This window comes from Dromiciops gliroides, chromosome 6 (genome assembly GCF_019393635.1).
Source record: "Dromiciops gliroides isolate mDroGli1 chromosome 6, mDroGli1.pri, whole genome shotgun sequence".
In the NCBI taxonomy this organism is placed as follows: Eukaryota; Metazoa; Chordata; class Mammalia; order Microbiotheria; family Microbiotheriidae; genus Dromiciops; species Dromiciops gliroides.
Window position 1 is genome coordinate 106,629,361 of NC_057866.1, and position 24,699 is coordinate 106,654,059.

The 24,699-nt window shown below is 43.0% G+C and overlaps 1 protein-coding gene across 10 annotated transcripts in view; it reads left to right on the top strand.

Moving 5' to 3' along the window:
- Positions 1-24,699, top strand: part of ABCC8 (ATP binding cassette subfamily C member 8) — a 124,279-nt gene continuing 99,580 nt past the window's right edge. For 7 of the 10 annotated variants that reach the window (XM_043969966.1, XM_043969967.1, XM_043969969.1 and 4 more), the window contains exons 1-5: positions 3-534; positions 6,707-6,848; positions 16,813-16,934; positions 21,576-21,742; positions 23,198-23,440. In XM_043969966.1, coding sequence (XP_043825901.1) covers positions 387-534; positions 6,707-6,848; positions 16,813-16,934; positions 21,576-21,742; positions 23,198-23,440 — 822 coding nt within the window. In that variant the 5' untranslated portion in view covers positions 3-386. Of the gene's footprint in view, positions 535-6,706; positions 6,849-16,812; positions 16,935-21,575; positions 21,743-23,197; positions 23,441-24,699 lie in introns of all 10 variants that reach the window. The other 3 variants (XM_043969971.1, XM_043969972.1, XM_043969968.1) reach the window with 3 other exon arrangements.

The following is a 24,699-nucleotide window of genomic DNA, read 5'->3' on the forward strand; positions in this document are numbered from 1 at the left end:
TTGCACGCGCTCACACATATATACATAGACACACTAGCGCGCACACATACACAAACATACATGCATAGGCGCGCACACACAGAGGCGTGCAAACCTCCTCCTTCCCTAAGGCGCGCGCGCGTACACGGGCACACACACTAAATAGGACTCGCGCAGGGGTGCCACCTCCAACGGAGTCCGGGGCTGGACTAGGGGTGAAGGGCGGAGGTGGAAGCTCAGGTAGCTGGGTCACAGCGGCTGGGCGGGGCTGGAGGGTGGAGCCGGGGTGGGGGGCCGGCTGACAGCTGGTCCGGAGCGCGGCGGCGCCGGGAGGATAGGAGGGAAGCTGGTGAGCCCGCAACCCGCAGCCTGAGCCCTGGCCCGGCCCGCCTGGCCCCCGCACCGCCATGCCCTTGGCTTTCTGCGGCAACGAGAACGACTCGGCCGCCTACAAGGTGGACCAGGGCGTTCTGAACAACGGCTGCTTCGTGGATGCGCTCAACGTGGTTCCTCACGTCTTCCTTTTCTTCATCACTTTCCCCATCCTCTTCATCGGTAAGCCCGAGAGTACCAGGCCGGGGAGCTGGGGCTGCGGAGGGCACTGGGGAGGGGAGCAGCAGCGGGGGCCAAAGCGCGAGCATGGACTTTCCCCTCACTTTCCCCAGCTCCCCGCGGGTTCCCCTACACCCGCCGTCCCCAGCCTCTCTCTGCTCTCCAGCCCTTCTCCCATCGCCCTTCTCCGACACTTCTCCTTGCGCCCTTTTCTCTTTCTTGTTTCTCTCGGAGCAGCCCTTCCTCTCCGAGCCCGGTGTCTTCTGCATCCCTTCGTTCTTCCTGTCTCCCAGCCCCACTTTTGTGCGCTCCAGCCCCCTTCTCTGTTTGCGTTCCTGTCTCAGCTCCGCTCGCTTCCACCCTTCCCCACATTCCTTTTGCCGGGGTCCTTGACCCTCCTGGGAAGCCTAACTTTCATGAGTCCTAGTTTAACTTCCTTGATCAGCCCCTAAAGCCCTAACCTCAGAAAACTCCTCCAAGAGACATACGTCCCCTGTGCTCCAGCCCCGCTTTTCCTCCCTCGCCCCCAAAGTGCCCCAGGTGATGTTAAAATGGAGGAGGGGGTGGCAGTGAAAGTGGAAGGGGGGTGAATAGGGAGCTCAGGTTCCCAGGGCTGAAAGTGGGGCCACAGCCCGTTCTGGGAGAAGCAACGGGACTCAGAGTGGGCCCAGAGAAGTCCCAGGTAGCCCCGAGGTCTTTCTGTCCCCTCCTCCAGAGCCAGTCAAGGTCTCTCCTCTCCCTTCCCTGCTTTCCCCTCTTCCCAAAGTGCAAGTCCTAAGGCTAAGCTTCAGAGCAGACCCTACAAAGGGAAGAAGGCTGTCAAATCCCACCTCGCCTCCTCCCCAACCCTTAGTTCATCTCAGAAAGATGTCGTCAGTACCCGGTTCCACTAAATTCCTGGGAGCTGGGGACTCTGGGAAGAGGTAGAAACCTAGATCAGGGAATGCCTGTGCCCTGGGGTAAATTAGTATCACATAGATTCATAGAAAGAGAACTGAACTTGGAGCCAGGAGACCTGAGTTCAAATGTTCACTTTGCCAGTAACTACCCCTGTGACCTTGGGCCTCTTTTTCCTCATCTGTTAAAAAAAATCATTGGGATTAGACTAACTACCCTCTAGCATCTCTTCCAGCTGTAGGTCAAAAATCATTATGTCAGAGGTAGAAGGGATGTATGAAGCCACAGATCATAGCCCTCTACTTTTTCAAATGGGTAAAATGAGGCTCCCAAGTAAAATGACTCATCCAAGTCATTCAAATAAGAAGTGGCCTAACCAGAACTTGAACCATTAGATTGGCTCTCAGTTAAACAGCCTTTCCATTTAAGCCATACTGCCTACCTTCTTTTTAACTTTATACCCAAGCTAGAGCTAAACCAGATGCACTTGCAGCTTGGCCAGGCCTGGTTTTCGGAATTTAACCAATTGGTGGGCACTTCTGTCTCCAAGCAGCATGTATTTTGTTGCTTTTATTTTCTTTTCAGTTGTATTTTTATTTTTAATTCCACATTCTCTCTCTCCCTCCATACCCTCCCCGCCCCCATTGAAAAGGCAAGAATTATGATGCCTGCTATACATATACAGTCATGCAAAACATATTTCCACATTAGTTATGTCCTCCTTTCACAAACACATACATACACACACACACACACACACACACACACACACACACACACACACACACCCCAAAGCAAGAAAAAATAAAGGGAAAAAAATAAGCTTTTATCTGGACTTTGAATCCATCAGTTCTTTATCTGGAGGTTGATATCATTTTATATCATGAGTCTTTTGAAGTTATGGTGGTTCATTGTATTGATCAATTACTAAGTCTTTCACAGTCTATTATCCTTACTATTATCTACTACTATCCTTACTATTGCTATTATTGTGCAGGTCATTCTGATTCTACTCACTTTGCATCAGTTCATATATGTCTTCCCAGATTTTTCTGAAATCATCCCCTTCATCATTTCTTATACAGTAATATTTGTATCATTCATATACTATAACTTGTTCAGCCATTCCTCAATTGATGGACATTCCCTCAGTATCCAGTTCTTTGCCACCACAAAAAAAAAAAAAGAGCTGCTAAAAATATTTTTATACATATGGGTCCTTTTCCTTTTTCCTTGGTCTCCTTGGAGTATAGACCAAGTAGTGCTATTGGTGAGTCAAAAAAGTATGCATGTTTTTATAACCATTTGGTTCTAAATCAGTGTCACCAACTCAGGTTTTATAACATGCCAGGGTGTCAATGTTCTTTCAAACATCTTGATTTTGCTTTAATTTTCAAATAAAAAAATTAAAAAGTATGCCCTACAACATTTTTAGAGGGAGAGGAGTGTTAAAAAAAATGAATAAACATGAGTAGAATGATGCAGCTCCCACAAGTTGATAATACACATGCTTCAGATGTACCATATGTGCAGTGTGCTGGAGCCAGCTCCAATGGGCTAGAGCCTGTTGTTAAATTTTCAGTGTCAACACTTAAACTGTAGAAACTGGCAACTGCCACAAGTCAAGTCTTGATTTATTGTTTTGTTTATTATCCACACTTAGGATACTGGGAGGGAAATATTAATAAGGAAGATTTAACTTAAAAGTGTGTCATACATATTTTTTTTGTAGAGCCAGTTGTTAAACATTTACCCACACCCCTACATAAATGTAATACACATATATCTGTTGGTGAGCATTTCCCCTCAGGAAGTCAGTAAATATAACCAGCATTTATCCTTCTGATTTGGATTTTCTTTTTTTAACTTTATTTGATGGCTTCTGTCTTTAACCAACTATAAGGTCATGGATTCAGATCTAGAAGGGATTGTAGAGACCATCCAACACCCTCATTTTACAGATGAGGAAACTGCATCACAGAAAAGTTAAATGACTCATCCAGCTCACCCAGCTTGTAAGTTGTTTTGGAGGGATTTGGATCCAGGTCTTCCTGGAAGATGTTAATGATGTTCAGCCTGAAGAAATAAAAACATAAGAGAGATATGACTGTTTTTAAGAATTTGAAGGGCTATCATCTGTTTGGCCATGAAGAGTAAAAGTAGGAGTAACACTTCAATGGTCCTGTGATCTCATCAATGTGACTATTCCCTCCATCATTCCAAATCGCAGTCCATCCATGCCTTCTCATCCTATGTAATCCATATTCTTTTCCAGTCCTCTACTCACTATACTGGAGACTTTCTTATAGTTCTTTGTATATTTCATGGGTGCCAGTAGAATGCTCAAACTGTTCGTCTGTTGACCCTTAGCCTCACCACCTGCCTGGACCACCCAATTTTCCAATTATATATGATAAGCCTAAAGATGATTTTATTTAGTCACCAAGCTCCCCTGGAAGTAAAGCACTAGCTTTTTGCTGTTCTGGGCATTTTCCTATGGCATTATTTGGCTGTTTTTTGGGGCGATCAGGTCATGAGTTCGGGAGCTCACTGCCTTTCCTCCACCATCTTGGCTCCACCCCGGAAGTCCAAGCACTATCTTTTTAATACGGATATTCTTCTGGTAACATTGTATGGGTTATAGGTCACTGGAATGCTACAGAATCCAAGAGATGTGTAGTGAGCTTAAGCAGGTAGGAGAAGTGGCATAAAAGAATGGCATCATAGAAATGGACAACCAGGAAAAGAAATGGCTAGGCCACATAGCCAGAGTGAGGAACAGAACCAGTGGGTAGCCTAAGCCCTCCGTTGATATCCATGCAATGCTAAGAGATTTGGGGGAAGGCTCCCAGAATGTTGGGTACGCCCACTCCCTGTGACAAATTTATTGGAGGATGTGGACAAGAGTCACAGGACAGACAGGCAGAGATAACTTGTCATCTTTGTCAATAGAAGGAAGCATCCATATCAAGAATATTGGTACTGTCAAAGCATTTCAAAGGGCAGCTAGGTGGCTCAGTGGATAAAGCACTGGCCCTGGATTCAGGAGGACCTGAGTTCAAATCTGGCCTCAGACACTTGACACTTACTAGTTGTGTGACCCTGGGCAAGTAACTTAACCCTCATTGCCCTGCAAAAAAAAGCATTTCAGTAACAATTCCTTTTTCCACCTAGAGAACTAGAAGCTAGAGAACAGACGTAGATTTCAGCTCAGTGGAAGAAAGACGTCTTAACTTCTAGAGCTGTCAAAAAATGTGGAATGAGTTGCCTTGTGAAGTAGTGAGTTCCCCAATACTGGAAATATTCAACTGGAACCTAGATGAACACTTGTCAAGTATATTATAGGAGGCATTCCTGTTCAAGTAAAGGTTTGACTAGGTACCATCTGAGTTCCCTCCAACTCTGAAATTCTATGACTAAGTACCCTTTCCAAGCAGCTAAGAGCTAAGCCTAAATCCAAGCCTTGACTTATATACCATAGAAGGCTTAATCCCTTTCCTGGCAGGGAAACTTTTTTACTTTACAGGTTGGTAAGAATTAAAGAATATAAAACTAAATATACATACCCCCCTCCAAAAGACATTCAGCACATAGCTTCTGCGTGAGTAATGTCACCCTCTAGACTCTATGTTCAATATTGTCCTAATGTCTCTTCATTTCCTGCTACCTTCTAACCACTCTCACCTTTCCTAGAAATGTCTGTTCCCTAAAATGTCTCCCCTGCTTCCAATTCTTCCAAGAGAATCTACATCTCTCTACTAGTATAATGGAGGGAATCCAGGACTTAGAGTTCAAAGATCTGAATTCAAGCCCCAGTTCTGACAGCTACTGATGTTATGACCTCGGGCAAGTCACTTAACCTTGCTAAGCCTCAGTTTCCCCATCTGTAAAATATGATAATATCTGTATTACTTCCCTCAACAAAGTGTTATCAGAATAGTGAAATCTGAAAATGTTTTATGTCAGGGAGCCCCATATGAAAGAATAACAGGTCTTCAGTATTCACAGAATCAAAATGTCAGGGCTGGAGGGGGAGTTATAACTTAAAACAGTAGGGACATGGGAACATAGAGCTAGAGAATTTTAGAACTGGAAGGGATTAAAATTAGAGCATAGAATGTAGTACCTAGAACGTCAGAGCTAGAAGAGACCTTCAAAACCATCCAGTCCAGCTACCTCCTTTTACAAAGGATTAAAATGAGGATTAAAGTTGGGTGATTTACCTAAGGGATCCATGGCAAAGAAATTACTGAAGCTAAAGGTTCCAAACTCCAGGTCTATGACTTTGTTTATCCAGGCTATTTCCTAGCACAGCATCTGGCACATAGTAGGTGCTATATAAATATTAGTGATGGTCATGGTCATGGTTGTGGTCATGGTGGTCATAGTGCTCTTAGTGGTCATAGTGATAATCTTTAATAGTGTCTTTCACAGTATTTTTACACAGGAAAATGTATCAGTGTCAGCCTCAGAATCAGGAAGACTGGGTTCAAGTCTTGACTCTAACATATGCATGTTGCATTATTCACACAACCTCTAAGGGCCTCCTGATAGCTCCTTAAGACCATAAGTCTTAACAGTCATCAATCTGCATTGCTGGAGGATATCCCTCCAGTGGACAGTTCCTTATCTTTTGGGGAGGGAGGGGGCAATGAGGGTTAAGTGACTTGTCCAGGGTCACATGCTAGTAAGTGTCAAGTGTCTGAGGTCAGATTTGAACTCTGGTCCTCCTGAATCCAGGGCTGGTGCTCTATACACTGTACCACCTAGCTGCCCCTGGACAGTTTCCTATCTTAATAAAAATCATTATTATCAGACAATCAATTCATATAAATATGCATTTACCATCAGTTGATCAACAAGTCATTATTAGGGCAGCTACATGGTGAATTGGATAAAACACTAGATCCTGAGTCAGGATAGAGTTGAGTTCAAATCTCGTCTCAGAAATTTATAAGCTATTGTGCTGGCTTGTCAGCCCTCAGCTCCTCATCTGTTAACAGGGAATAACTATTTGACCTACCTCTGAGGGTCACTGTGAGGATAAAATGAGATGCTATTTGTGGAGCACTTTGCAAACCTCAAAGAGCCTGATTCTTATTATTAAGTGCCTACTATGGGCTAGGAACTGTGCTCAGGCTGGTGATATCAAGATAAAAGTGAAAGTCTCTTCCCTCAAGGAGCTTACATTCTCTCATTTCCATCCATGCACTGATCTATGTGAAACTACACCTTTACCATTTCTGGAGTCTATGACCCAGTTGTTCATTCTCTTCAGGATGGGGCAGTCAGAGTTCGAAAGTTCACATCCATCATAGCACATGGCTTCACTTCCCTGGCCACAACCTTCGCTGGATCCTAACCTTCATGCTGCTGTTTGTCCTGGTGTGTGAGATTGCAGAAGGTGTCCTGTCAGATGGGTAAGTGGAGCCCCCTTGTGGTAGGGAATTATGTCAATAACTCAGGCAGGTGTCCAGAGTGTCTGTTGGATGACAATTCACTGACTTCTTTCTCTCTCTGTCTTCCTTCTGGGGTGGGGAGAGAGGGAGAGGTATTCGATAGAGTATCAGACTTCAGGAAAACCCAGGTTCAAATCTTGCCTCTGACACTCATTAGCTGTGTGACCATGAATAACTCAATTAACCTCTCTGAACCTCGTTTTTCTTATCTGAAAAATGAGAATGACAAAATATGTAACCCCTACCTCTTGGGGAAAGAGGGGTAGTGAAAGCAATTGAGATACTGTATGTAAAGCACCATGCAATTGTTAAAATCTGCTATTATATATATATGTATGTACATATATATGTATATTTAATTTGGGGGGGGGGGAATTAGGGTTAAGTGACTTGCCCAAGGTCACACAGCTAGTGTCAAGTGTCTGAGGCTGGATTTGATCTCAGGTCCTCCTGAATCCAGGGCTGGTGCTCTATCCACTGTGCCACCTAGCTGCCCCTGCTATTATATATTAAATAATCAATCTCCTTTGGGTTAACCAGATCACAGATAGTCAGTGTAGTGTGGTAGAAATAGGGCTGGACTGGGTCAGAAGACCTAAGCTCTTAGGCTGTCAGTTCTGCTTTTTGTGCTGGAATCTTCCTCTGTCTAGATGGAGATGAGATAGTCCCCCAAATCCTCCCTCTCCCACTGGACGGGAATCTAAAACTCCTAGAAAGTCTATGATTCTGGTTGGGATCCTTCTACAAATTCAGTCAACTTTCTCCTCTTTGTTGTTTTGTTGTCTCTTTCCAATGATTCCCCTGCTCAAGTGTGCGCACACGTACACACACACACACACACACACACACCCCTACCTAGTAACAAATAATTACCGTCAAATAAAACAAATGAACACACTGACCATAGCTGATAAGATATGCTTCATTTCTTACCTCTAGTCTGCCAACTGTCTACTTGGAGGGGATTTGTAGAGGGTCTTTTTTTATCATCAGTCTCATCAGTCCACTGGAGAAATGACTGCTCTTATTTTCAGTGTGTTGTATGACTATCACATGGACCAGCTGACGTGTCTGAACCTAACAGAGTTGGGCAGGTGGTCATTGGCTCAAGGCTGGGGTAAATAGCCATCATGTAGAAGCTAGGATTGTCCCTTCTGTCCTTTCTACCCAACCACCTGAACCCTTTTCCCCTGGGCTTGGCACTCCTTTGCAAGCCTGGGATAAAGGAGCACAATGCACCTGGAAGAAATGTTGATTGCACCCTAAAAATCCCAAGAAGTGACCATTTTAACATCTTGTCCCCTCTATCCTGGAGCCAACTGGTCCAAGCTGATTCTCAGATTAACAGAAGCCCTGTATGCCACTGCTGGCATGGATGCGACTGATGTCTGGGACTTTGGAAAAGTACATAAAACCCTCTGTGACCAAGTTTTGTCATCTGTGACTTGAGAGAACCCTTCATGATTGTCCTCTTTCCTTGGAAGTAGAGAAGATGAAGAGTGTGCTGTAGGGTAGGTGTTTCAGAAATATAAATTCCTCCGCTCACTGAGTACAGAGCCATATTGTGCTTATTTAACAAATATTTACTGAGCACTTACTTTATTCAGGGTCCTGTGCTAGCAGCTATGGCAGAGCCAAGGTGAATCACAGATAGTGCCCACCCTCTGTGTCTTTACTCTATAGTAGAGATACGTTAGAACATAAGGCCGACTGTGATCTGTGCAATTGGACGAGCCATTCTGGAAGCCTCAGTCATGGGCATATATTTGTGCCTCTACATACACACACACACACACACACACACACACACACACAGCCTCACATATGGCTGCCTAAGCTCTCTACCAAGACGTAATCCTCTTGGCACTGGGAAGCAGGTTTCCTGACTCCACCCCCTGAGCAAATTCTCCGATAACAGATGCCAACTAAATGCTAGGGGCACTAGCTGGGAATAGCCTCCTCCACTCTTTCCTCTCCAGAGTTGAGACTTACCCTTGGCAAAGTCAGGACCTCTAGGCAAAAGCTCTTCCTGGGAATAGTTAGATCTTCAAAGCTTCCAAGAAACTCTCAGGCTATGAGAGTAAGGAATTCATCAAGTTTCACTTGCTCTTGTAACTCCAAGACAATTATAGAAACTTGGAAAATCAGAGTCAGACAAGATCTTGGCTTAGATAGTCAAATCTCTTACTAATTAGGAATGCCCTCTTACAAATTTCCCAAGAGAGAAGAAATAAGCAAGACCCAAAAGTAAATGAACATAGTCGCCTAGTGTTTGATAAACCAAAGAACCTTTATTGTCCTATAACCTGAACATGAGCTACTGGGATAAGGACACCCTATTAGACTGGAGAGCAGTATTGCAGAAAATTAGATAAAGAGCAACATCTTACACCTCATACTAGAATAAGTTCCAAATGGATATGTAATCTAAATATAAAAGATTGCATCATTTTAATGGGGAGAGAATGAAAGAAGGTACCAAACAATCCTCCTAGGAAGTGATGGTGATGTGAAAAAAAATAACATCAATAAAGCATTTTTTTAAATGGCCATCCACCTCTCCTTGAAGATCTTCACTGAGTAGAACTCATCACCTCCCAAGGCATTCTAGTTTTAGTCAGATCTAATTGTTAGGATTTTTTCATGCATTAGGCACAGCTCTACATATCTTCAACCTCCACCCATTGCCCCTATTTTTACCTTCTGGTGCCCAGTAGAACATCTTTAATTCTACCACATGACCTCCCTTCAGATATGCAAAGATAGCTAATACATTCCTCCTAGGCAGCACAGTTCCTTCAACTGATTCTCCTATCCTCTCCTTATCCCTGTCACCTTCCTTTGGATCTTCTCTAATTTATACCAGAGTCCATCTTTAAATATGGCATTCAGAAATAAGCACAGAGTTCAACCTGTGATCTCACCATGGTATAGTACCCTAGGATTATCAATCACCAATAAGCATTTATTGAGTGACTTCTGTGTGTCAGGCATCTGGTTAGGCACTGGGTATGCAAAGACAAAAATAGCTAATTCCCTACCTTCAGGAAGTTTGAGAAGCAACAGGTACAGATAGAAGTAAATACAAAATATATTGGTTCTTAGTTCCTTTATCTGTAAAATGAAGGGTTGGAACTAGACAGACTCTGAAATCCCTCTGTATCCATAATCTTAACCCTATAAATACAAAGTAATTTGGGACAGAAGCACCAGCAGCTGGGAGGGCAAAGGGGATCAGGAAAGCCTTTATATAAGAGATGAAACTTGAGCTGAGCTTTCAAGAGAGGCAGAAATGAGAAGAGAATATATTCCAGGCATGGGGATAGTCTGTGCAAGGACAAGAAGATGTGAAATAAAATGTCACATGTGAGCAATAGCAAGAAAGCCTGTCTGGCATAAAGGAGATTAATATAAAATAATACTGGAAAGGTAGACTGGAGCTAGGTTGTGAAGGGCTTTCAGTGACTAACAAAGGAGTTTGTATTTTAAACCAGAGGCAATGGGGGGGGGGCAGCTAGGTGCTACAATGGATAGACTGCCAGGCCTGGAGTCAGGAGGGCCTGAATTCAAATCCAACCTGAGACACTTACTAGCTGTGTGACCCTGAGCAAATCAGTTTACCCTGTTTGCCTCAGTTTCGTCATCTGTAAAATGAGCTGGAGATGGCAATGGCAAATCACTCCAGTATCTTTGCCAAAAAAAAAACAAAAACCCAAATGGGAACACAACTGAACAATAACTGAACAACAACTGAAAATAGGGATCCACTGGGACATAATGAACAGAGGAGTGACATGCTCAAACCAGTGTTTTAGGAATATCATGTTAGCAACCACAGGAAGGATATATTGAAGAGAAGAGAGACTAAGGGCAAAGAGACCCTGGCTCTTACAATAGCCCAGGGTGGAGGTGGTGAGGGCCTGAACTAGGTGGTGGATGTATGAGTGGAAAGAGGGGGATAGATGTGAGAGATATGTTGATAGTAGAATTAATAAGACTTGGCAACTGATTGGATATGGGGGGCAAGGGAGATCCAGGAGTCAGGGACAACTCCAAAGTCTCAAACTTGTGCTTGAGGGTAGGGGATTGTCCATTTTTGTCTTTGTATTGTCAGTGCCTAATTTAGTGCCTGACACACAGAAGTCACTCAGTAAATGTTTATTGATTGCAAGAATAGTAGCGCCCTCAACAGAAACAGGGAAGTTGAGAAGGATGGGTTCAGGGATGGAGGGTCGGAGGAATATAATAAGTTCGATTTTGAACAGTGCTGAATTTAATATGTCTACTGAACAGCCAGTGAAAATGTTTAATAGGCAGTTAATAATTCAGGCCACAAGCTCAGGGAAGAGACTGGGGCTAGTTTTATAAATCCGGGGGGTTTATGCATAGAGATAATTGTTAACCCAGGGGAGCTGATGGCACCATTCTGTACACTATACTTAAATTAACATATTTTAAATAGTCATAGCCAGTAGATAAGAGAATGCTAGCTCTGTGAGCACACAGCCGGAGATATCCAATTGAATGTATATCCAAGAAGATGCGGGGCACCTGAGCCAATTACCAGTATTCCCCTCTCTCCTGCTGACTGGCAGCTCTTGCTGTTTACTTGGCTACATTGGAAATCCTGACCCCTCTGGCTCAGAAAGAGGTCTTCTCTAAAGAAGTGTTGGATGCTCATGATGAATTGTTATTAAATAACAATAAGTCATTATTGAATGTCTCATGGGCTATATGCCCAACTCTGGACTAGGGCATATACAGAGGTAAGAAATAGTCCCAGTCCCTAGGTCTGTTCAATATATCTCGAGGATTAGATCTTCCTGGGAATTGTGCCTTCCCCAGGCTCCAGGGACTTTATTTAATCAGTCAATAAACATTTATTGAAGAGCCAAGTATGTGCTAGGCACTGGAAGCACAAATACAAAAGTAAGACAGAATATACCTTCAAAGAGCTTATGGGCTAAAAGGCATATCCTTACCCATGAGGCAGTGGTGGCCTTGCAATGGAATTTTGATCTGGGCAATGACAGGGATTGTGAAGCAATAGGTTATCGTGCTTTTCTCGTAGCAATGGGAGTAATGGTTGTGTTATTGATCCCAGAACAAGAATAAGAGGTGGAAATGGGGTACACTTGGTGGCAGGGTAGAAGACAAGATACCTCCATTGGAGGGCCATGGTCTCCTGATGAGACCACTGAGTAAGATGGGAAGCATGTCCAGGGCTGGCTAGATACAATGTGCTATGAAAGTAATGGACCTTACAGTTACAAAGTGTTATATCTCTTATTATAGCTGTTATTTCTCTGAAGAGGTGGCAGCAGCCTCTGGAAAAGGAAAAGAGGGATAGGGGTATAAATGAAGTAGAGGATGGCTTACAATTAAGAAAGGCAGTAGTAGTCATCAGAACTTAGAGTCCTGTTAGGGAGCAGAAGAGGTGCACAGGAACTGGAAGTCTAACTCATCATAGTGCTCAGTATCCTGGGATGTGTCTGAAGCCACTAGATCCTCCTTACAGTCCAGAGGCAGGAGTCACATAAAAAAGGGTAATTGGGGTATCTCTGACCCAGGTGACAAACCTGGGAAGGCAGAGCAGTCACAGTTCTCTAGCACCCAATCAAACTCTGGGCAAAGCTTCTCTTCCTTGCCCTCTGACCTCACCTTTCTCCTTCTTCCTGGAGCCTTATTCTATTTCCTGGGTCCTCTCCCTGCTGTCAGATAGATGTCAATTAATCCCTGCTCAGATATTATCTGGTATGGAAAAGGTTAGCATTGTTAATATACTTAAGTTGTTGACTAATAACTAAGTTGTTAGCTGACAACTAAACTCTAACTTGACTGTTGTGAAGGTATGGCTTTCTTTAAACTAGGGTGCCTGGATAACAGCAGCAGGATTTTCCTCTTGATGAAAAAAAGAGAATTCATAGCAGATAAAGAAGAAATCAAAGAAATTGTCAGAAACTATTTCCACCAAATATTTGCCCCCAAACCTGGCGAATGAAATGGATGAATATTTATGAAAATACATACAGAACAAGAAACAGAAAGTAGAAAGCTTAACTGAGTCACACTCTCAAATAAGAGCTTTCAGAGCCTGCCATCCTTAATAAGTAGGGAGACCAATTCTTCCATATCTTCCATCTCCTCAGAGGTAGATATATACTAAATTGGGCCTATACATAATGAAGATTAAATACAAGGTTAGAGAGGAAAGAATCTGGCAGCTGGGAGGAAGCAGGTCATCATGTACCATGTGGTACCTTGTAAGGAAGTGGGGCATTCTGTGAAGTGGAGATGAGTAGAGAGTGACCTCTGGGCATGGGGAACAAAAAATACAAAGGTGCGTGTGTGTGTGTGTGTGTGTGTGTGTGTGTGTGTGTGTGTGTGTGTGAGAGAGAGAGAGAGAGAGAGAGAGAGAGAGAGAGAGAGAGCAGTTTGTCTGGACCATAGTGTGAGGGCAGGGAGTCATGTATGATACTGAAAAAATAGATTGGGGCCAGGATGTAAAAGGCTTTAAAACCACAAAGGAGGAATTATATTTGGCCCTAGAATGAATACTGAGCCCCTGTAATTTATTGAATAACAATGTGATATGGTCAGATCTGTGCTTAAGGAAAATCCTTTTGACAACTGTGCAAAGGATGGATTGGAATGAGACGTGGGGAGACTTGAGGCAGGGAAACCAATTAATACCTAAAAATAATAACTAGAATTTAGATAATGCTTTAAAGTTTGCAAAGCATTTTACAAATAATATCTCACTTCCTCCTCACTCCAAATCAAGGTGGCAGGTGCTATTATTATCCTCATTTTTATCAATGAGGAAACTGAGGCAAACAGAAGTTAAGGGACTTACCTAGTGCCATGCAACTAATAAATGATCAGGGGCCAAATGTGAACTCAAGTCTATCTACCACACCATCTGATTAGATAGCAATTAAGAGACCCCTGCAAAAATTAATTAATTAATTAAAAATAAAAACAAAACAACAAAAAAGAGACCACTGCAATAGACTCAACAGCAGGTAATGAGAACCTGAACTAAGTAAGTAGGTAGCTATGAAAAAAGGGGGTGGATGTGAGAGATGTCATGGAAGACTTGACAAGATTTGATAATTGATTGGATATGTGGGGTGGGGAAGAATGAGGAACTGAAGATAATGATGAGGTTATGAACCTAAGGGCAGCTAGGTGGCACCGTGTATAAAACCCTGGGCTTGAAATCCAGAATATTCTTCTTCATGAGTTCAAATCTGGTCTCAGACACTTACTAGCTGTCTGACTCTAGACAAGTCATTTCACCTGGTTTGTCTCAGTTTTGTCATCTGTAAAATGAGCTGGAGAAGGAAGTGGCAAACCACTTCAGTATCTCTGTCAAGAAAACCCCAAATGGAGTCACAAAGAGTCAGACAACTAAAATGACTGAACAATATGAATGTAGGAGACTAGAAGAATAATGGTGCCTTCAACAGAAATAGGGAAGTTGGAAAGAGTAGTGGGGAGGGGAAATGAAATTTGTTTTTGACATGCTGAATTTGAGTTGCTTATGGGACATTCAATTTAACATGTCTAATAGGCAGCTGATAATTAAGGGACTGAAGCTCAGGAGAGAATGTAGGGCTGGATTTGTGGCTCTGGAAGTCATCTGCATAGAGATGATAATTAAACCAATGGAAACTGATGAAGTCACCAAAAGAGAGAGAAGAGAAGAGGGACCAGGCCAGAACCTTGGGAAACAGAGAGTGAAGGGGCATGATATGGATGATAAGCCAACAAAGGAGACTGAGGAGTGATTAGACTTATCACAATAGCACCTACATGCATTTGATAACTAGTAACACATCTATGTATGAGACCTAATCTATAGCCATTCTCTAGAAAGTATATTTGCTTATTTATGGCCTTTCAGATCCTTTGCAATAACCCCATGCCCCCTTTCCCTTCCAGCTCACAGGTTGGAAACCACTGGACAGGACTATCTGCCTTTGCCAGGGAGTTGAGAAGTGGGGAGAGAAACTAATGGGGAGAGGGGATGAAAGTTGATGAGACCCCATGACTCCTCCATTGCATTACTACAACTTCTCTTCCTCCCCCACCCAGCCTTTTCCCCTTCATACCTTATCCTGGCACTTGACAATCTCCACTGATCCTACTTACTTGTTGTGAGCAGCATTGACCAAATTACTCAAGGCTCTCAAAAGTGCCCCTTGTAGGTGTCAGCTGATAATTATAGTATTAGGTGATCATTAGGGTACCAGTTGATAATTAAGGTGTTAACTAATAACAGCTTGTTATGACCCCATTGGGAGTGGGGGCATGCTGAAAAGCCCTGCCTCCTGCTGTATCTCTGACTATTCACAAATGACAGAAGGTTGGGGGGTATGACAAGGGGGCGACTGAGGAAAGGGAAGGTCAAGGAAGTCAATAGGGAAAGTTGAGTGAATCAGCCCTGAACAATTTCTAGCCTCTAAGCCTTGACCTAGCCTACTGTTGTCCTAACATGGATCTGTCATTAATCTGGCTCAGGCTGGGAGGTTTATCCCTGGTACTTGAACTTATCAAACCATTTGGGCCAGAAGAATTTAGTTTCTGGCACAAAGAAATGGTTCTCCTGGCCCACTGACCTCATGGCTGCAGCCAAGAACAATGCCCCTGTCCTAGATTCCCCAAATTAGGAGGGAGAGAGGGAGAGAGGGAGAGAGGGAGGGAGGGAGGGAGGACCATTCCAGGGAGGGGGAAGGGAGGGAGGAAGGAAGGGCCATTCCAGGGATGGAGGGAGGGCCGGTTTTCTCCAGGCTTCACTCCTGACTCATCTCTATAGGGCTTTCTCTACCATACCTCAAGACTGGTACCTTCACATCTCCTTACCTTCAGCTTTTAGCTTCCTTGGATATGTTGTCTTCCCCCATTAGAATGTAAGTTCTTTGAGGACAGGGACTGTCTGTCTGTTTGTATTTGTATTCCTAACACTTAGTGCAGTGCCTGGCACATGGGAAGCACTTAATAAATGCTTGTTGACTTGACTCACTTAACTTCAAAGTAGCCTATGTACCAGACCCTCATAGGTTCAAGGTGTATAATTCAAGACCCTGGTGCACTAGAAAGGGCAGTGGACTTGGAATCAGGAAGACCTAAGTTCAAATCCTGCCTCAGGTAGTTAGTTACCTGCTGGGTAACATTGAGTAAATCACTTACTCACTCTGAACTTCAGTTTCTTCATCTGTAAAATGGAGGCAATAATACCTCTAGTACCTGTCTCACCAGGTTGTTGTGAGACTCAAGTGAAATCATGTATGTGAAGTGTCTTTCCAACCTCACCAAGGAAAGACTGTGGAAACCACAGAGAGTAACATATATGTCAGTTCCCAACTTCTTCAGGCTGTTGTAAAGAAAAATAACTTAAAAATAAAGTGCTTTGTAAATGTATTTTCCTCCCTCGGTGATTTTGTTTTTGTTTTTGTTTTTCCATCACCTTAATTTCTGAATACATCTCTCCTTCCCAATCCCTGTCTCAGGTCTGTATTTGGTCAAGTCAACAAACATGATAAGCATTTACTTACAATGTGTCAGGCACTGTGCTAAATGCCTGAGACTACAAATACCAGCAGAAAGATAATCCCTGCCCTCAAGGAGTTTACATTCTAATGGAGGAAGAGCCAGGTACAATATTCTACACCTTCAAAGAAGTGAACTTTCTCAGTGCCTTATTTTTATTATCACTGTAACAAAGCCTTCATTTCCCTCCCTCCCTCCCATGGTCCTATCTCCAACCACCAATTTAGAGAAAGTGTCCAATGCAAACCCCAAGAAAGCATTGAGCTTGTCAGCAGTCGGTGTGAACAGGATGGCTTCTGAAGCTCTAATAGTATCTTCCATGTGGGACTAACACAATTCCTTCTCTCTCTCTCTCTCTCCTCCTCCCCAGGGTGGCTGACTCCCGTCATCTGCACTTGTACATGCCTGCCGGGATGGCATTCTTGGCAGCTATCACCTCTGTCGTCTACTATCACAACATTGAGACCTCCAACTTTCCCAAGCTGCTGATTGGTACGTGACAAAGCTGCTCCACAGCCATCCTAACCACCCCCTGGTTCTGCTGTGTATCCATAGCCAGCTGACAGTGGCCAGTGACAGACACTAGAGAGGAGATTCTAGCAGTGTGTGGGAGGTTGGGTTAAATGGTTCCAGGGGTCATTTTCACCTCTGAGAATCTTCTCTCTGAGCATTTCCTGCTAAGCTCTGGTGCTGCTGATTAGAGAGTCCAGGCTTCGAATCTGGGGCTCAGACTGTGTCTGGTTCAACTCGTGTACCTGGGGTTGAGAATAACCATCACCTGTAATCATGAGGTGGGGCTAGAGTGTTCTGGTCCCCATACCTCTCTCCCTACTGAACCTTGCATTTGTGCAGTCTAGGAAATCATGATGAATACAGGGAATTCAGGAGAGACCATAGGAGAGGAATGGGAAAAGGGATATTAATGCACAGTTGAAGCATGTGTGGTACACTGTGAAGAGTCCTAGATTTGGAGGGAGAGAACGTGGGTTCACATCCTGGCTCTTCCCTTTGCTATCTGTTTGAACTTTGGCAAGTCACCTTACCTCCCATGGCCCATGAGGGATTTGGACTAGATGGGCTCTAAAGTCCCTTTTCTCTCTGAATTTGTGACCTGATGTTCTGAAGGAAGAAGAAGAGGAGGATGTGGTATGAGTATGGTGAGGAGGGAAGGAGGGATCTGGAGAAAATGATTAAAATATAATAACAATAGCTTACATTTAGATGACAATTTAGAGTTACACAGACTTTTTTACATATAGTATCTCATTTGTTTTTACAGGGCAATGAGGGTTAAGTGACTTGCCCAGGGTCACACAGCCAGTAAGTGTAGTGTGTCTGAGGCCGGATTTGAACTCGGGTCCTCCTGAATCCAAGGCCTGTGCTTTATCCACTGTGCCACCCAACTGCCCCCCTATAGTATCTCATTTGAGACAGACAATAGCATCTCATGTGTTTTCAGTCTTCTACAAGGACAGGAGTGGTTATTAGTATTGATTCAGTACTTAAAGCATCTACAATTTCTTCTGTATGGATATGTCCACTAGTACTGTGGATTGCTCTATGACCTAATGGTTGGTTTTTGAGAGATGCTGTGGTTGAAGATGCATCACGCTAACCCTGTAACCTTCTCTTGAGTTATTGAGCCTTTGTACATATCACTTCCTTTCACAGATCTGAGCTACCTCACTGAAGTGGTAGGTAACAGGTAACATAGTGTATTGAGTTGGAGAATCTGAGTTTGAATCTTGGCTCTGCCTCTTTACTCCCTCTGTGACCTTGAACAAGTCACTGAATTTCTTGGCCTCAGTTTCTTTATATACAAAATGAGAGGGTTAGACCACGTGATTTTCACTTTCCCTTCTAGATCTAATTTTATGATCCTATTATCCTTTCTCCCCATTTCACAGATTTAAAAATCTGAGATATAGAGAGATGAGTGTTCACCATAGGATTACATGATCTGTTGATTTCCCAGTCTGGGACTCTTTATTTCAAACAAAATAATCTCACTTTGAAAATACTTCAAAGACCATCTTGTCTAGCCCAAAGGTGGTCAGGAATCCTTTTTACAAATTCCAGCTTTCACTTGAAGAATTATGAAGGGGATCACACTACCTCCCAAAGCTGACCTAGGCATAAACTCTGATTGTTAAGAAATTTATACTTCAATGAGACTAATCTTGCCTCTCTTAAACTTCCATCCACTGTTCCTAGTTCTGTCCTCTGGGGCCAAGCAGAACAAGTCTGGTCCCACCTTCCCAGAAGGGACAGCCATACAAATACTTGAAGACAGTTTCATGTCATTCTCCCTACACCCCGCCCCCACCAAGTCTTCTCCGCTTTGGGTTAAAAACATGGCATGATCCTGAAGGCTTTTCTCTCCTGCTCATCCACTTCTGGGTGTCCTTCAGTTTATCCACATCTTCCTTAAATATGGCAGATAGAACTGAACCACAGTTTTGTGTCATATCTGAATAATAGAACAAACAGGGAGCAGCTAGGTGGCCCAGTGTATAGAGGAAAGCCTTAGCTTGGGGCTCCCGGATTGCCCTGCTGCTGGCAAAGCAGGCAGTCAACAAGCATTACCTTTTAAAATTAAATTTCTTTTTTCCATTAACAAAAATCAATTTTCTTCCTTTCCCATTCCAGTACCTAACTTGGGTCAGGGGGGAATCTTTATAATAAACATGTATATTAAAGCAAAATAAATAACTGCACTGGCCATGTCCAGAAAAACATGCCTCATTCTGTACCCTGAGTCCATAACCTCTGATATATTTCATCATTTTGTCCTCTGAAATCATAGATGGGCATTGCATTGATCAGAATCCTTAAGTCTTTCCAAGATATTTTCAAGAAACACTATGCATTATGTGAAGACTAGGGATAGACAGAAAGGTAAAAACCAGCCTTTGTTCTCAAAGAGTTCACAAAGAAGAGAGACAAGATGTACACACATGGCATACATGTGTGTGCGTCTACCATATATATCATGTATGTTTTAGAGATACTATATTTACATATATATTTATATACATGTGTATGCATATTTTAATCTGGCTTGATGGTACTTGGGAGTTTTGCAAGCTTCATGCAGCTGACTGCCTTGAGTTTGACACATCCAGTCTAGAATTAAGAAAGTGATGGAGAAAATGTTAATAATATAAATTAAAAGTATGTTGTGTGCACATTTTTTTGGAGAGCCAATTCATTGCCAAAAATTTGTTACTACTCCCCGCAAATAATACATATAGGTAATATAGATAGTATTAATGTGGGTAATATTATATGTAATATGTGATATGGATACATATTATCATGTGTATAATACAAGATATACGTAATACACACAGTGTAAATCTAATTCCCTCTGAGTAGTCTCCAAGGAAAGTCAGGCATCTCATGCTAACCAGGTGTGGGTGGCAGGTAATTTACATGACAGGTGCTAGCATTCCTGTCTCTAGACTGAGTGGGGTATTGAATACAGGTTGCTGACAGCAAAAGTGTCAGGGGTCAGTTTTCTAAGCCCCTTCAATCAGCTGGGAGCACTCACTGACCCAAAACACCCTTCCCCCTGCTCCTACAGCTGCTCACGTTAGAGTCTATTTTTTAATTCACAAGGAAACAAAACAGTGAGGAACTAAGATTTTCTTTTTATACCCAAAGTTACCTCCTGGGAAAGGGGTAGTTATTTTCTAAGGAACAAGAAACTAATTCATCCTGCTTTTTCCAGGAACTCTTCCACTGTGCTCCCAGGGGACTTATAACACACAACACATGTTATAGGAGAAGGTGGCTAGGGGCAGAATGTAAACTTCTACTGACTTGGGATTGTTTCATTCTTTGTACTTATATCCTCAAGTGCTAGAATAGTGCCTGGCACAGAATAGACACCTAATCAGCACTTGATTGATTGATTGATTGACTGGGACAGTGGAAGCCAAAATTAATCTTGGACTCACACTCAATTTCTTCTTCTTCTTCTTCTTCTTCTTCTTCTTCTTCTTCTTCTTCTTCATCATCATCATCATCATCATCATCATGATAACTTGCATTTATTTGGCACCTTATGGTTTGCAAAGCACTTCACATAAATTATCTTATTTGATCCTTTCAACAACTTTGGTAGTTAGGGGCTATACTATCCCTATTTACAGAAGAGGAAATGAGGCTGAGAGGGATTAAAGTTACTTGCTCTGGGTCACCCAGCCAGTAAGTATCTGAGGTCAGATTTTAACCTAAGCCTTCTTGATTCCAAGCCTGGTGCTCTGTCCACTACTCAACACTACCTCTCACACCTACATGCACTTGGGATCATGGTATCATCTAAGAATCCTTAAAGGTCATTAAGTACAACTCCCTAATTTTATAGGTGAGGAAACTGAGGCCCGGGGATTCACCCAAGGACATACAATTAATAAGTACCTGAGGTGGTATTTGAGCCCAGGTCTTCCTGACTCCAAGTCCAATGCTCAATACCATGCTCCTTCTAATCACCACCACCATCCTCCCACACTTACTCACAGCTGCATTCTCCCAGCAGACTCAAAAACACACTGCAGAAATCTATATTTGTACACAAACCCATCCTCACATTCATGCATAGATTCACATGGGCAGATAAGTTACATAGTGGATAGAGTGGTGAGTCTGGAGTCAGAAAAACTTATCTTCCCGAATTCAAATATGTCCTCAGACATTTACTAGCTGCATGACCCTGGGCAAGTCACTTAACCTTATTTACCTCAGTTTCCTCATTTGTAAAATGAGCTGAAGGGGCAGCTAAGTGGCGCAGTGAATAGAGCACCAGTCCTGGAGTCAGGAGGACTTGAGTTCAAATCCAGCCTCAGATACTTGACACTTACTAGGTGTGAGACCCTGGGCAAGTCACTTAACCCCAATTGCCTCACCAAAAAAAAAAAAAAGAGCTGGAGAAGGAAATGGTGAACTATTCCAGTATCTTTGCAAGAACACCCCCCCTTCAATGGGTTCATGAATAGTCAGACATGACTGAATTAACTGAACAACAACAAAGGTTCCCATATATATACCTATACTCACACACAGAGAGACTCACAATTCTTCCCACTTAGACCCACACACATACTCATGATTCCCTTTTTTCAATTTCAGCCTTGTTGATTTACTGGACTCTGGCCTTCATAACCAAGACCATCAAATTTGTCAAGTTCTATGACAACGCAATTGGATTTTCTCAACTCCGATTCTGCCTAACTGGGCTGCTGGTCATCCTCTATGGAATGCTCCTGACTGTGGAAATCAATGTCATCCGAGTGAGGGTAAGCAGCTTCCAGCCTGCCCTGCCATCACCACTGCTATTGGTGTTCACATGACAGAGCTGACCAGGGCTTGGGACAGCATTGAGTGAAGTCTGGTCTATCTTTGCCAATGGGCATTCTCCCTCCCTCTGACCCCAGAGACCCCATCTAGGCTCTGCTGTCCTCCTTTAGTTGGGTTTAACAAGAGCCATGTAAATCAGTACGACAGATGTTAGAGGGTTTGAGAAGTAATAGGAAAATCATTCAAAAAAGAATTGGAAAAGTCCAAGTTTAGTTTGTAGAAGAAAAAAACAGGTGAATATGGACAGCAGGGGATCATAGATTTAGAGTCAGAATGAAGCTTAGAGGTCATTTAGCTGTATCCCCTCATTTTTCAGATAAGGAAACTGAGATCCAGAGAAGTAAAATCTGTATGGGTGGTAAGTCACACACAAGTAATGGGTAACAGATTTATACCTGAAAGGGACCTTATAGGTCATATAGTCAGTCCAACCTCCTCCTCTTTGAGAAGGGAAAGCCCAGGGAGCTGTCCGAGATCACATAGGTAGCAAGTGACAGTCAAGATTAGAACCCAGGCCCTATAACTCCAAATTCAATGTTCTTTCTGTGATACCATTCTTCCTACTCTGTGTATGTCCTTGATTCTATGGAGAAATTAACAACTCATAAGATCACAAGTTTATAGAGAGCTCAGAGACAAGCTAGTCAAACCCTTTCATTTTATAGATGAGGAAATGGGCCCAGAGGGTGCAAGCAACTTGCCCAAGATCACACAGGTAGTAATTAGCAGAGTCAGATTTTAATCTAGATCCTCTATCTCCAAATTTTGCCACTCCAGTATACTGACTGCCTCCTTAGAGGACAGGATAAGTAAGAACAGCTTAAACTATAGCAGGACAGATTGAGAGTACAGCCAGAAGGGCCTAAAGCATTAAATAAATGGTCAAGGGAGGTGATGTATATCCTTTCCCAGATGCCATTAGTGATAACTCATAGAACTCATATCAACATAATGCTTTACAGAGCAATCTTATTTTATTAATTATTCATTATTTATTAATTATTCCATGAGGTAGTAATGCAAGTATGCTCATCACCATTTTACAGGTGAAGAGATTGAGACTTAGAAATTCAAAGTGACTTCTCCAAAGTCATACAGCTTTCAAGTCAGAAGACCCTGGTCCATATCCCTTGGGCAAGCCACTCATCTGTCTTGGGCCTTGGTTTCCTTAGGTCTGAAATGAGTAGGTAGGACCATTCCAGTTCTAAATTTGTCTTCTAAGCTAATAAGTAATAAAGCTTGGACTGGAACTCAGCTGTGCTAAACTCAGAATCCAGGGCCCTTTTCATCCCATCTCTCAGAGGCCAAGCTCTGGAATCCTTTACTTTATTTATTTGTGGCAGGGGAGTGGTCACCTGGAGTCATTCACTCCCCACTGCATGTGTGCTTCCCAGAGATATGTGTTCTTCAAGACGCCCAAGGAGGTGAAGCCGCCCGAAGACCTGCAGGACCTGGGTGTACGCTTCCTGCAGCCTTTTGTGAACCTGCTGTCCAAGGGGACCTACTGGTGGATGAACACCTTCATCAAGACAGCCCATAAGAAACCCATTGACCTGAAGGTCATCGGGAAGCTGCCCATTGCCATGAGGGCTCGAACTAACTACCAGCGCCTCCGGGAGGCCTTCGAAGCCCAGAAGGTCAGTGAGGGACCTGGTCCTCATCAGAAGAATAACCTTCTTCTGGGCCCTCAGAAGGATTTGACAGTCTTTCTGCAACCACAGAAGGGGGGTTCTTCAGTCTAGTTTCATAGCCCATTAAGCTTAATTAAAAGGGCCTTTCATAGAATCACCAGATTTCAGACCCAAAGATGACCTTGGAGGGCATCTTGTCCAAACCTGAGCAGAAATCCCCTCTAAAGGTGGACCTCTGCCAAAAGACTTACAACGTGGAGAATTTCTCTCTCAAGGTAGTTTAGATAGCTTCAGTAGAAGCAGCTTGGCATGGGGTCAGGAGAACCTTAGTTCACATCCTGCCCCAGACACTTTCTATATTCGTGACCCTGAGCAAGTCACTGAACTACTGACTACCTCAGATTCCTCATCTGTAAAATGAGGATAGTAACAGCCCCTGCCTCTCATGGTTGTTGTGAAGATAAGCAAGATAATATTTGTAAAGCACTTTGCCAACCTGAAATGTTATATTTTCTTCTTTCTTTTTGGGGGGGAGGGGTGGAGCAATGAGGGTTAAGTGACTTGCCCAAGGTCACACAGCTAATAAGTGTCAAGTGTCTGAGACGATTTTGAACTCAGGTCCTCCCAAATCCACAGCTGGTGCTTTATCCATTGGGCCACCTAGCTGCCCCCCTGAAATGCTATATTAATGTTAGTTATTATTAGTAGAAAGTTTTTGTTTATATGAAACTGGAATCTGTTTTTTCAAGTATTTTATTGATTTTTTTCTTTTTATATCACTGATATTTCCCAATTTTACTATTTCCCCAGGAAGACCTTCCCTTGTAACAAAGTGCAATTAAGCAAATCAAACACCTTGATTATGTCTGACAGCACATGCCTCATTCTGTATCTGTGTCCCACCACCTCCCTTTTGAAAGGAGAGAGCTCAGCTTCACCATCACTCCTATGGAGGAGGATTGGTCATTACATTGCTATGAGTTCTGATTTCTTTTAATGTGGTTTTCTTTTACTTAAGTGTTCTTGTGCATACAGTTGTCCTGGTTCTCATTTTCCTCTGCAACAGGATTTTTTCTATTCATTGTTTCCTATGGCACAATAATATTTTATTATACTCATAAACCACAGTTTGTTCAGAAATTGTCTAATTGATGTGCATTCTCTTTGCTTCCAGATTCATCATATCATAAAAAGTGGTACCATGAATATTTTGGAATATAGGGAGGTCTCTTTGTCTTTGACTTCCCTGGGGTAAAAGCCTAGTG